Source organism: Conger conger, chromosome 4 (assembly GCF_963514075.1).
Source record: "Conger conger chromosome 4, fConCon1.1, whole genome shotgun sequence".
In the NCBI taxonomy this organism is placed as follows: Eukaryota; Metazoa; Chordata; class Actinopteri; order Anguilliformes; family Congridae; genus Conger; species Conger conger.
Window position 1 is genome coordinate 41,323,475 of NC_083763.1, and position 15,189 is coordinate 41,338,663.

General features: G+C 40.2%; 1 protein-coding gene across 1 annotated transcript in view; it reads right to left on the bottom strand.

The window, feature by feature from the left end:
* The window catches only part of LOC133125843 (uncharacterized), a 156,849-nt gene that overhangs the window by 12,602 nt on the left and 129,058 nt on the right, over nucleotides 1–15,189 (bottom strand). Inside the window, exon 4 of the mRNA XM_061237524.1 lies at nucleotides 4,969–5,174. Coding sequence (XP_061093508.1) covers nucleotides 4,969–5,174 — 206 coding nt within the window. The remainder of the gene's footprint in view (nucleotides 1–4,968; nucleotides 5,175–15,189) is intronic.

Genomic DNA, 15,189 nt, shown 5'->3' on the forward strand with positions numbered 1-15,189 from the left:
CCGCTGGAGAACTGTGCTAAGTAAAACCTGGAACAGCGCTTTTTCTTCAGACCATGTTCAATATTTGAAGGGTTCTGGGCTTCACTTGGTGCAGTTATCCAGCTCAAACAGGGGCCGGGTCTCAAAGACTGGTTAATAATATCGAATTGCTAAAATGCAGCGGACTTGCGGTTGCAGTTTGTTGCAGTTGCACACCGAGGACCGGGGTTCGATTCCAGGTCCTGCCAAAAGCCAAGTTTGGCCGGCTCTCGTGGAGCGCCATAATTGGCTTGCTGCTCCAGTGGGTGGGACTTGGCAGGGTTAACTGATCGCCGCACAATAAGCATCTCGGACACCTCGGAATCACAGAAAACGAGCATGAGACGAGACGGCTTGAAGAAGGCGTGTTGCTCTCCTTCGAGACACCGAGGGACGGGGTGTGAGTGGTGTATCTAACACTAACTCTAATTGGATTACATGGGATACAATTGGCTACCAAATTTGGAGAAAAAGGGAAAAATCGGAAATAAATTTAAAAAAAGAAAAAAATACTAATTGTGATATAATTCACATTGTACTGGGCACAGCCTAGTTTTGCCCTCTTGTGTGTAATGTGCCTTGAGGTATTTATTGTTTTCAAAACTTCTGATAATCCTATTTGACACATACTTTTATGCGTGTGATATAATACTTTTTTATTTACTTCATTGCAATAGTAACAGATAATGTTATCCATTATGTATGCTTCATGGGTAGGGGCAGTGGCGGCCTTTGGTGATACTGGATGAGAGGCCTAAAAAAAAGGCTCTCACACTCCACCATTGCCATGGAAAATATGACATTCGATGAATGCTTTCATCCAAAGCACCTTACAATACCGTGAGCGCATACATTTTTCAGTATGGCTGGCATCAGTGAGTATGAATTGAATCCATAACCTTGGCAGTGTTAGTAACATGCACTACCAGTTGAGCTACAGGACTACAATATAGGACCATACTCGGTTAGAGCAATACAGCTATGAAACCAAGCATTGCTAAAGTAGGTACACTGAAGAGAAATATCCATAACTGAACCGACAGCAATGTAGCCTATCTAAGCGCAATTACACACGGGCTAACACATGCCGCTTCTGTGGTCTCATCAGTTTGTACAGCTAAATGTGGCCTTTGATATTTAATTAGCCAGTTAACAGTGAACATACAGTCAAGCAGCTTTTGACATGTCTCTGACGTGTAACTTAGTGTGTTAGACAAGTGATCGGCAAACTGGCTATCTAAAAAAAGAGAACTGGGCAGCCAAGTCTGGAAACATGCATGTAGTGGAAACATGTAGTGATGTGGTAGTTTCATCCTACTCAACATAGAACAAACTTGTGTCCTCCATGAAATTTAATACAATCAACAATTCTGGACAATTAGTACGTTTTTTTAGTAAGTTTATTATGTCTCTGTACGGAGTTACAATTAGCTACCTTCATCAAGCTGACAGGCTATGTTAGCTTTACCCAGCATTGACAGATTGACGCCATTTGTGCTTCCAAATTTTCTCCAAAAAATGTTTCAAATCGAGTCCATGCCATGTCCACTCCAAAAAACAAACATGGGAAGCAATAAAGCACATTCTTAGCTATACTCGCTGTTAGCTAGCCAGCCCTTTAAAAAAATTTTTTTTGGTTGTTTGTCCTGTTGTGTAAGCTGCACATCATTTGGTCTCCAATCTCTTTGTTTCAAGTTTTACCTCCAAATACATTTTCGAAAACAAATGATTAGTGAAATATATAGTTTACCTTGTTCATATTGGTGTCCACCATTTCATTAATTTGCCACTGTAATGGGCTGAATATATTTAGCCCAAACGGATAAGAAATCGAGAGGGCTTGTGACAATATGTAAAGCACATCACACACTTGACACTGAAATATACTCACCATGGGCTCAGAAAAAGTAGCCCTGTAGCCAAAATATTGGTCATATCCTATGTTTTTCTTATGACCATTAGATTGGTTTCCCCATAATTCAAAAGAAACCGATTTCTATTAATTTATTGACATGAAAAAAGATGACAAACGAGACCTACACAAGGGTCATTTTAAAAAAACATATTTTTCTTCAAAAGGTAGGGATAGCCCTGTTTAGCCCATTTATACCATTGGGTAGGGGTTATAAGATAAGTACTTATAATATAATTATTATTATATTATATTATATGATATTATATTATATAATCATGAGTGTGAGTGTTCACTGTATGAATCACAAACAGTGGATTCAAAGAACAGTTAGCCCTTTGCAAAATGTAATAATGTGTTACAGTGATCCACCATGAGAAAGTTGTCTGTGAGGGTACTGACATTTTGGAAAGATTATTTATAAATAATGTACAAAGATGGAAGATGCACAAAGTCACTAAGTGGTACACAAATGTTGCTTTGATATCAGGAAACAGGTCTGCAGATATTGCCCTGAAGGTCAGGTCAAAGTGGTTTGAGTAGCCTTGACAGCGCAGGTCTATTCACACAATAAGGCAAGCTGCCCCAAGATAAAAACTAACAAACAAACACAAAAAAGGAAAGAACATACTGTGTGACCTTTTAGTACCGCAACCAATTAAATTGCCTTGCTGCTATATTGACAGAGGAGTAGGGTGAGAGCTTGAATTTGTATAGTATGCAAAAAGTGCAATTATCATTTTGCGCTTGAGCTGTATTGCTGTAATTTGGCTTCCAGGCTTAACAATTACCAGAAGCCTATTGTTCTTGTAAAGGTTATTATTCTATTCAGTCAACCCAAATGCAAAATTCCAGCAACCTTACATTTAATTCACCATAGATCCTAGTTCATGCAGGCTGTTGTCTTAAAACTGCATGTTTACGTTCTGTCCCACATACTGTACAGGACTGCATGGGTAGCCTGTAGCCTGGTGGCTAAGGCACATGACTGGGACCCAGCAGGTTAGCGGGTAAAGCCCTGGTGTAGCCACCATAAGATCCGCACAGCTGTTGGGTCCTTGAGCAAGGCCAGAATTGTCGTTGAGTCTAATCAACTGTAAGTCGAAAGGAAGTGGAGAAATATTATCTGGCACACAAGGCAAGAATACGGTTTGACTCTTTCAATCCAAAGCCTGGACCAATGGTAAGGACTGTTATAAAACAAGAATCTACAGCTTCATTTTTTTTTGGCTGCATTTAAATGAATTTCTTCAGATGTAGATACAATTCAGAATGATTCACATGGCCTCTTCTGGTTTGGGCTTTCCTGGTGGCCAGATTGAGTTATTATTATGCACAAGGAATGAACAACGACCATCTTAAACCAGGCGCTGAGGCATTTAATTGCATATTATGGGTGTTTTAATTTAGCAACTTTCTCCCTCATTATGGGCACGGTCTACTCATTAGACACTGAGCTATGCATGGCTGCAGACTTCAGCATGGTCCCACCCAGGACACCCACACTCTCCCAGGTGTGTTCACCCCACTGGGTGTATATTGATTGACAGCGCCCCCCTCCCCCCTGGAATCTACAGGGGAAAATCTGGAGAATTCACTTCTGCGCTGAGTGAGAAGGATACTGTACGCCAAATGAAATGACTAATCAGACCGCAGAGAGATGACGTGTACAGAGATATGACACACACATACATACTTATCACTGTACATTATATTTGTATCATATGTCAAGAATAGAATGAGTATACTGATATAAGTAAGCAAATGCCCACTTTGACAGCATCACATTCATTCATCGAAAATCTCCTTTTATAAGTTAACATCCATTTAATTGCCTTATCCTATCCACTGAAAAAAAAAGAAAAATAATTACTTATCCTTGTAAGTGACAGGCATTGAATTACTTCAGTCAACAAAAAGGGAAAAAATCGATGGAGCATTTAATTTTACCCATGATTGATTATTCCAATACTGCACACACCTCTTTCAATCAAGAAACCATTTTAGGCATTTTATATATCCACACATTTGTGTACTGTACGTCTCAAAGCTACTGGTCGAAATGCATCACGGATTGTGAGATAAGAACTCTTGGAGGACCGGATCCTGTAGGGTAAGGCACGTTAAACGGAAAATGGCCACTTCAGTCACTGCATAATTTAAATTGAATTGAAGAAAAAAAATCTTCCCACATGCGTATCCTCCATCAGCCTACTGATTGCCACTGAAATCCTAAAGTAAAGAGAGTGAAATCACCCCTCTGCTCTTACTGCCTTAATGGGGAACCCTTGATCAACACAAACATTAGCGAGGCAGGACCAGCTCAAATTATAATTGATTCAAACTGGGTTTCGTTTCTTTGTGTAAATGAGGGGGGAAGAAGCTTTTCTATTGCCTACAGTGCTTTCATTACCCTCCCCCCAAATGTATTTGTTAGCAGATAGAAAGGGGGAAGTTGGGTTTAGATGACTGAAACATCAACATGGCGGGGGGGGGGGGGGATCTAATCAAATTTAATTCAGCTTAATCAAGCTCCTGTGAAGATTCGAGACAGCAGAGTTCTGTATAAACAAATACTCACACAAACTGCGGAGCCATCTGGTGCTGCAGAGTGTCAAAGCTCAGCTTTCCTCATATTGCTCTCATCCCTCAATATCAATTTATTTTTACTTCATTAACTGCTGCGGGAGTAGAGCTGGGTGTTTCATGGTTTGGCAGGGAGCAATAGATTGATAAAGAAATTTCAACAACATCAGAGAATAATGTTGAACTTTTCACATTACCACCTCAACTTGTCTCCACTTCTCAGGAACGACAGTGACAAGCCACGAATCCGAAGACTCAGACAGGGGCCATGTGCTTAACGACATCTCGGCAATTAGACAAGCGCAGATGTGAGCGCCCCTAGCAACCCCAAAGTCGTGACTCCGAAATTAATTTCCGAGGCCCCAACAGGTTGAGCGAATCTCCAGGGTGTCGCTACCAGGTGTTTTGACGTAAAAGAGTTAATTGATGACAAAATGCCTGACAATACTCACTTTATCAGGAGGGTCTCGGTGAGCAGGCCGAAGCAGACTGCGGCCGCCTTGAACAAGGAGTGTGGCGGAGGGTTATGGAAGGCTGTCATCATCCGGAACACCACATAAGGGACAAGGCCCAGCAGGCCCACACTGACAGCCAGAACTAGCCAGGTCTGCCACTGGCACACCACCGACCTCCACGGCGGGCGTCTCAGAAGCTGGTACTGTGGAAAGAAACACATGGCGGGAAATGGCTTTTCAATAGGGGAGAATAAAAGGCTGCTTTTACAGTTGCGCTTGTGTTTACTCTGGGATAAAACTCGTTCTTGAAACGGCGGCCATGTTTGCCACCCACGGAGCAGACAGGAAATGAACGTGTTCAGTTACCCCCCAGGCATGATGAAGCAACACCGGGGAGTTGTCACAAAGAATATAGAGGTGACAGTACAGCCCAGGGGAGGGTCTTAAAAGACGTCAACAGTGCGAAAACAGCTTTCTTACTCCTTCATAGCCATGGCAACAGGCTGTGAAATGTAGGTGGTTTGTATAACTTCAGCACTTCCCGTATATCCAGTATATAAAAATAACCCCCCAATGAGACTTGTCACTGTCTGTATGGAATGGAATACAATGGACATTGGATTGAATTTAAATAGTCTCATCTCATAATTTCACCACCTACATCTCTCATTCAAATGTTTCTTTAGAATTCAAAACCCAAAAAGTTAAAGCTGTGAAAAGCTGTACAACCCAAGAGGTTCGTGCAAGTGGGCAGCAGAATAGGTTGAAACATACAGTATTACAAATAAAGCACACTCCATTGAACACAGATGAAATGTATAATTTAAGACTGGGTATGGTTAACTTCTGTGTATGGTATAGTAATCCTACATTCTCCCTCTGTAAGATAAACACCTGTAGCTAATCTTCATGTTTGCAGAGGCAATTTGATTAAAACCCACATTCAGCATTACCAAAATATCTGGAACTAGAATGTACACTACCGTTAACCTGAAAATAAGATATCCAGACTCTGATGATGTTGATGGGTCACAGACATCAGGAAGTCATGGCATACAAAGTATATGCAACCAAACACAACCATATCTCTATTATTTGACATTATGTTCATTTGTCTCAAACATTGAAATGGGAGACAAAAAGTGCTGTAATTACTACATGGTGAAACCAAAATGTATAAAATACCCTTTAATAAAAGCTCTGAGTCTGCACTTTGACCATGTATGAATTGTTTGATTACAAAAATTACAAAAATATTCAATCCTAAAAAGCCAAATTTCAGCCAATCTATACAGTAAGCACTACATTGAGCGCTTTCCAACATATTCTGCTTCTGACACTGACCTGTATTTTCACTGTAACAAAACTTCAGGGAACCAAATAAGCTCAACTTGTACTCCTAATGAAAAACAAACAAAGTTAATGTTATTAGAATAAATATCTATCATGACTTGCACCTGATCCTGCCTCTCCTCCCAGACGTGGGCTATGCAGCCATTGCCCCTGGCACTAGCATGACCTGAGCCCTCTTTACAAACAAAGACAAGCATGGCTTCTCTTTTACATTTTTGCATATAAACCTTCAGGCTGTCCATCAAATACCTTTGGTGTGTTTTTGATGGTCCTACGTCGTCTTCCTATCAGCTTAGTCACAAAGTGACAATCGGCACCCCATTGTCATAGATCTGATAAAAATGTTGGCACAAGGGAAAGATAATGTAGATCCCTTTGATCTTTTCAATGATGTTTGGGCTTTCTAGATGATTCTAGAGCCACCTTACATTGTGACAAGGTACAATGCAGCGGTTCCACAATTATTCACAACTGGTTTCACCCGCCACTGTTTCGCTCTTACCCTGGGACCTGATGCAGGGGCCATTATGAGCACTGCTTTAATTGCAGAACTCCTGCTGAAGACCGTTTCAAATAGTGCACAATAATTTTTGGAACAGGAAATGATACAATAATCTGAGCCAACGGACAGCTATCATTCACAAAGTATTGAACAGGTGTGTCCAGAGCCCATGTTGGGCTAAGAGTCAAGATTGACCTTTGTGACCTCTCAACCTGGAATGCTCTGCACCTGGACAGATGGGGGGAGGAGGGGGGTATGCTCCCTTCCTGCCCAAACACAATGATACAATGTAATAAAAAACCCTCTGCTGTTTGCCTCTCAAGGGAGAAACTAAACAATTTCAGTGTGATATTCGAACAGGATTTAATTGGTTTCCAGAAATCATCTACAAATGCACACTGCCTCATTTTCTCTCAAGGCTGTTATTCATTAATTAGATTCATTGTGGCAAGTGCCACTGAGCTATCTGCAATGTTTAAGGTTACATCAAGCCCCTGTAAATGGCTGCCTGATAACAGGATGCATCCATCTTCATTACTTAACCGTTTCTGTCTGTGCTCGTTCTGCTGCGAGTAATGGCCGTGTCAGTGAGTACTGAGGAATTAAAACAATTCATCCAAACCAGATTCTGAACTTTCGCCTTTTTTACTTCATGAGTAGCTCTAATTAATTTATGTGGAAGACCAGTGGAAGCTGATAGAGCATCTCTCCATATGCAGCGCTGCCAGTAATGATTTAAACTGTAACAGGGCCTTTCTGTCTCACACCCAGTTCAGAGTTGGTTTGCATCATCTTAAATGCGGTATAACTACAGCACAAGCTACACTTCTACACCTTTCAGTCAAGTTGTTATATTTAGACAGTGACCCATCCAAACTGCTCTTTCCTTCCAGCATTCCTATTTCTCTGAAGCCTACAAAAAGCCCAAACGATCACAGCTGACATAAATCAAGAAAGGACTTCCCCCAAAGCTCCCCAAACTGTATGCATCAAAGCTAGCAGGATGAATTTGAATGGGCTCTATCTGTAAAACAAACAGATTAAGGCTTTCTAAAGAACATGCCCTGTATCCTCTGCTTCAGTCTTCCTGAAAGACTTATTCTCCCACATTACTCTCCCGTTTGGCCCCACCGCCCTGTTTATCTATGGTCTCGGATATCAGCAGAGCTCCTCCACATGGTCGCAACCTGTCCAAACAGAACAAGCCGAAAGACACTCTCCCGGGTTCTCTGTGCCTCGCCCTGGACCAGAACATAACTGCACTACTGGCGTGGAGCTGCAACTTGTGCCCCACAGCATTATCTTGTCAAAGGGCATGTTGTCTATTATTGTATCTTGAGAACTGTGCACAAGGGTAAACACCATAGGTCCCATACACAGCTATCAGGAATTGCAGCAAATCCACTAGTGCTTTATGGACATGAGAGGTTATCAAATAGTGCCATGCTCTGAAACTGTACCACACTGTTTTTGCAACTGGCCTTTTCACTCACGGCAGTGGCTGTTAATGACAGGGGAAGCAATTGGTTGTAAAAGGCCCTCTGTTTTGAGTATACCAGGTGGTATTTACACAAACTCTAAATTGTGGTCTACTCAAAGGGTCACTGGGAACTTCGGTCCATTAGGATGGCTAATCCTGTCTATCTCAGTTTCCAGTTGTTTGCCCTTCCCTGTCCAATCAGATGTCATATCACCAAACAGAAGGCCAGAGTCTTTTTTATGTGCGACACCTCAAAACGGATAGCTGTCATGGTAGGTATGCATAGTATTTCTGGCATCTCATAAGTTATAAGTTTAAATATATGAGATGTGACACTGATCACAGCCACCAATGTCTCAGTCGTTTCCAAATTGACTTCACTAAAAACCAAGATGTATTTCTGTGAACAACTGTAAATGGAAATGTATCCATTCTCTCTCCCAAATGAAACAAAATGCACCACAGCCATATGGGTTTGATCATGCAGATTATTATCTTGTAACAAAATATGAAATGGACACTCTTTCACAGAAAGGTCAAAGTTCAAAAGTATCAATGGAATATAACAGATCAGCTTTAAAGTAAAAATGGCTTTGTTGAGATTATGAGAATGTGAATTAGATGACTGTTCATTGGAGGAGTGCAACAAGATATTGCAGCACTTCAAATCACTAAGTAGTCCCATATTATGTTGAGAATATATTATCCACTGAGTTCATTGAACGTCAACAGAATTGAGTGTTTCTGAAAAGATCTGTATCAGTCCCATTACATTGCTATTTTTTGTCTTTCTGACAATTTCATTAAAAGGTGACTGTATTGAATCTAATTGTAAAACACTCCCACTCTCTTCTGTACTATAGCTTTCAAAAGTTTCAATGCACAAGAAAAATGAATGTTTCTGGAAATAATTTAGCTTGTTCTTTTGTACATGAAGAGTTACAAGGTGAGGAAAGATGCCTTTGTTAACGGGAACATATTTCTTGAATATCGCCAGAATCATGAAGAGAATGTCCAAGGTAAATGCTTTTACAAGTGAATATGTTTCCATACAAATAAAGTTTTATGCTTGCACATTGTGTGGATAAAGCATAAAACTGTAAAATCGGAGATATGAAAGTGGCCATGCCTAAGAAGTCCGACATAATCAAAAATAGTAGGTACCCTCTGTTAAAAGTTTCAATGGCAATATCCAGAAAGGAAGAATTGATGGATAGAAGATGCATGCATTTTTCCACTCCATGTTCTGTCTACCTTCAATCATATTTATGCTTAAGCAATGCCTTTATCAGGACCAAGGTGCCTCAATCGAGGTTAAAAGCATTACAAAAAGGTTACTCTATCCACAAGAAAAATTCAATCATACGCTCCGAGATTGGACAGAAAAGCAGCATTATTGAGACAAACCATTGTGACCACGGTATATATTATATTTTTATCTGCAGAGAAAGCAGTCTGGTATTTACATCAAACAAATTGAAAAGGACTAAAATGGTTCAGTAAAAAGAATCAGATAATAGTCTATTTCATCAGCAGGCAGACTGGGGACCATGTGTAAGCTCTTTCAGAACACATGTGACTGTGAAAGAAAATCGTTATTGAGATGATCAGATTCCACAGTGGTATAAGAACAACTAATCAGTGATCCTACAGCTTTACTTCACATAGAATAGTTGTACATGAGTACAAGCTTTGTGTGCTTCATAATCAATGACTTCATAGAGAAACTGGCAAAAGGCAATGGACTACTCATTTTGGGGTTTGCTGGCAGCATTCATATTAAACAAACAATTCACTTAGGATCTTCCTCAAGCAGTGTAACAACCAAATTTATAAGACGTGTGGAAAATATTTGTTACTAAAACATAGTCGCCTCCAGAATTATTAGCACCCCTAAATGGCAATGCACAAAAAAACAAAAACAATATCATGATTGAAATAAACTCAAAATACCAACATGTGAAATACACTGCAATCATGCTTCAATGAAACCAACCAAAATCAAACATTAATTTAATAAGAAATATACAGTCACTGAGCACTATTCTGTATTTATTAGACTTATTTTTTTACTTATTTATCTTCTGCTGCTGTAGCCTATCCACTCACAGGTTTGATGCATTGTGTGTTCAGCGATGCTCTTCTGCATACCACTGTTGTAATGTGTGGTTATTTGCGTTACTGTCACTTTTGACCAGTCTGGCACTTCTCCTCTGACTTCTCACATTAACAACACATTTCTGCCTGCAGAACTGCTGCTGCTGTTTTTCGCACCATTCTCTGCAAACTCTATAGACTGTTGTGCATGAAAATCCCAGGAGATCAGCAGTTTCTGAGATACTCAAACCACCCTGTCTGGCACCAACAATCATTCCATGGTCAAAGTCACTTAGATCACATTTCCTCCCCCTTCTGATATTAGTCTGAAAAATAGCTGAGCCTCTTGACCATGTCTGCATGCTTTAATACATTTAGTTGCTGCCACATGATTGGCAGATTAAATATTTGCATTAACAAGCTGGTGTACAGGTTTTGGACCGGCCTGTAGCGTAGTGGTTAAGGTACATGACTGGGACCTGCAAGGTTGGTGGTTCAATCCCCGGTGTAGCCACAATAAGATCTGCACAGCTGTTGGGCCCTTGAGCAAGGTGAAGTGCTACAGGGGAGAATTGTCTCCTACTTAGTCTAATCAACTGTAAGTCACTTTGGATAAAAGCATCTGCCAAATGCCATTAATGTAATGTAATGTAAATGTAATATTTGTTCTCCTAAAGAGCATTTTTATATCATACAGTCCTGTTGCAGCTAGGTATCCTCACAAGGGACACAGGCACTAAACTCCCTTGTATTTATTTTTTTATTTTACGACTGGATATTGTGTCAAACGAAACGTCACAAAGAGCCATTCTTTGAAAATGGGGTCTGATTCCCATGCACTACATTAAAGTTGTGCTCAATGTTGTTTTGCCCCCCCCCCCCCCCCCCTCCACGCTACCTTATTGTGTTTCTTAGTATCATTGTTTGAGTCATCCATTACTTTACATCCATTACAAATGTGAGATACCTTTATTGATATTTGGCAGCATGCCATGTAACATTTCAAGGTAGGGTTCTATAATTGGATCACTCACAACTTACAAGATGTAAGATTGGAGAATTTATCGCAGATCCAGGGTCAGTTTTCCCAAATACATTATTGGCAAAGATAATGTAAAATGAATAATCTGGCTGGTTCGCTATTATGAGAAAAAAAAACCTGAAATCTAAAAATTATCGTACATATAGGGGTTTTCAGAATTATTGATTGTACATCATACAAAGGGCTAAACTATCGTACAAATACAACAATTATTGTACATCTGGCATCACTGAAGTACAACATCGTTCAATGCTGAAGGACATTTTCAGTGAGTACAGCTAATTCAGCTGACATTTACAGCAAAGTTTTCTGGAAAAGAATGGAAAGACAGACTTATGAAGAGGTTCAGTGCAGCATTTAAACAGTTGCAACTATGAGTGAGGTAAGCTTTATTATTATTTTTAACTAACGCTGGTCTGTCTGTTATCTTTAAGTTTGGTCGCGTTGTCAGCTTACTAACTAACTAAAATAAAAGCATTGGGCACATCCAATTGGTGTGGCCTTTGTTGCCGTCTGACGTATGTTGCTGGCAACATGCAATCCATACTGGCCATTTTCTTTTATATAGTTTTTCATATAGATCAGATACCAGTATCGTTCACAGTGATCAGTTAATCGAATTGTCCCAGTAATTTGAATCCAGTAAATCAAATTTTGGTGATGTGCCATGGTAAATTTCAAGAAGGATGGGTATTATTTAAATGGGCCTTAAAATTTGAATAATTCAGTTTTGGTACCTGTAAAGACAAGCATGTATATACCTCTTCCAAAAGGTGATGTTTCAAAATGGGGCTAGCAGCTATATTGTTCTCCCAGTTCCTCCCATTGCCCCATGTATAGATTGCCGACTCCAGAGCTGTCCCTTGTATTTGCGTATAGTATTTATCGTCAAACATAAAATAAATTGATTTTAATATCAATTCTGTAAAGTCTAGCAATAGTTCAGGGGCTATGGTTCAAGCTGACAGGAAGGTGACAGTTACTCAAATAACCACGCGTTACAACAGTGGTATGCAGAAAAGCATTTCTGAATACACATGTCGAATCTGGAATGGATGGTCTATAGCAGCAGAAGACTAATACCTCTAAAAATAAGTCTAAGAATTACCAAATAAAGTGGTCACTGTATAGCTAAATGCATAGCGCACCTGACCTCTGACCACATGAGCATAGAGGGTAGATAAAAAAGCTAAAATGTAAAAAAGGAAATTGTGTGAAAATGGAGCAATGTTACATCCCATGCCACAGTCTGCAAATACAATATGGAACATCCAGCACCCACCCCATTAACTACTGGTTAACAGTCACAGACAGCAGTGTGATAATGACACTCTAATGTTTTATGAATATGACCTTTAGGGCCCATTCCAATCAATCAATAAGCACAGAAGCAGCCTATTGGGATTATTTAAAATTCAAGATGCAGAAAGTAGGGCACCATTTATCTTCACACAATCATTATTAATGAGTGTTCAGTTAACCCAAATACATTTTCTACATTTGTTTATTACATACACCAAATTTTGTTCTGTATATTTTCAAACCCATAAAGTTAGCAGCTCCACAATATATATTGGTTATCATCCAAGATTTTTGTGTGCTACATAATATTTTTTTGTGAATCAACATAATATTATGCCTGAAGCCGAAGCTTCTCTCTCCCTGAAATGTGTTTTCGATATTTTCAAATATATTTTATATGATCCATTTTACATGATGTAATATATTTATTTACAAATTTCAATTTCAATTAAAAAAATGGGACAGTCAATGAATCTCTCATTTTCACAATTGCTCCAGAAACAGAGAAAGGCAATTACAGCGGTTTCAACAGCCATTTTGCAGCATCATAAAGGCCGCATAAGACATGTGCAGCACATACGCGCAAGCAGAATGCCCCTGTTCCAGATTGGTGTTGCGGGGGGTTGGGACAGTGCAAACATGGAAACAACCATAAAAACACTTCCCTCAGAGACAAAGAACCATGCAGACAAAAAGGCAATAAAAAAAGGCAAACGGACTGGCAAATAATGCCTGAAGTCTTGGGTCCAGAGAAGGAATTCCTAACTAATGTTTGTTTGTCCCGACCCCTTTTGTTTGTGCATGAATGTTGCTGCACTCGTATGGGAGACGAAAGCTGATGCATATTTTAACAACATTTGCATAAGTTGATCAGAAGCCTTGCCATGTACTGACAGGACCTGTGGCCAGAGGAGTGGTCGGGGTTGTGGGTATTGGGCGGGGGGGGGGGATATCCTAGAGGCTAAGTGCAAAAGGCAGGAACAAGCATGGCTGCAGATGACGCGATAGAAATTAAACAAAACCCACACATAAACCATAAAAAGAACAGCCATGAAAAATGGTTTGCTATAAAATGAGGTGGGGGAGGGAGGGGCAAATCGAGATGGGGATATATGACAGTGAACCTGGGGGGGGGGGGGGGGGTCTGGGTGGGGGGGGGGGGTGTGCGATTCAATTTCCACCTGACAATCTGGACTATTGAAGTATGACCATTATTTTTTATTTTCTACATTTTTGGTTAAAAGACAGTTCTGAGTAATTGAGCCCCGTAATGAGCTATGCTTCGTTAGTCAATTTAATTTCTAATTGAATTGGATGGATGTAACTCTGTAAATCTGTCTCAGAAGGATCTGTTGTGTTCTTTATTTCATTAACATTAGAAGCCCCCTCAAAGCATAAAGCAGCAGGCTGGATCTTGGAGCTGGGGAAAGGGTCATTTTGGGAAGATGTACTCTGGTAATGAAATACTTCCAGATGTCGGGGGAAAAATGACTAAGAAAGAAATTAAAAGTTTAATGAGTGTTTCTTTATAAAGCTTCAGACAAATGGTACATTGTCCTGAAAGTAGCAAAGGGGATTTGAACATTTGCCATTGTTTGAGTCCTGTGTTCATAATTGTGAATTGTGAGCAATTATGAAATGTTGAATCACTGATCCGCATAGAATTCATGATATTGTATGCACTATATAACACAATTTAAGTGGCTTACAGTAACTGAACCACACCTGTATATATTAGTTTTCTTTGTTCATACGGGTCACCTTTTTGCAGTATTTTTGAGACTCCTGTGGAAAGAAGGTTTTCCGGTCTTATGACTTGTTTGCTGATGGCCGGTTTCAAATCAGACAAAGCTCACAGAAGCTAAAGTAGTGAGTCCATTACCCTTTAAAGATTAAAAGCCTGATGTCTCAACTCACATTCAACTTCATCCCCTCAGATTACACTTCCAAAGCAGAGAGGTGATTGATGGGAGCCTTCAGCTCGCTGGAATCTCTCCTTTTATTAAACCTACTCTGCATCCCTCTTCAGCACACACACACACACACACTCACATGTGCACACACAAACACACAGAGGCATACAGACACATGCACTCACACGTAAATGTACACATGCACATGCACAAGCGTACCACACCAATGCAAAAACACATACACCTACACATAAACCTGAGAACATTGACGCATGCACACAAGCACGCAAACACACACAATTCCCAAGGAGATGAGTGCAAGCACTAAAATGTTACCTTGCGCATTAATCTCTGGGAAATTAATTTTTGCCCCCTTATTTTGGAGACAGAGAGGACGACCTAGCTCAACTGAGGTGCAAAGCGGTCTCTCTGCTCTCTAATCTTCACGCCCAGTCACCTCCCTCACTCGAAGGACCAGGTGGATTAATGGGCCCGGGGGGAGACAGCGTTTTTGCCAGTCACGTTAAGT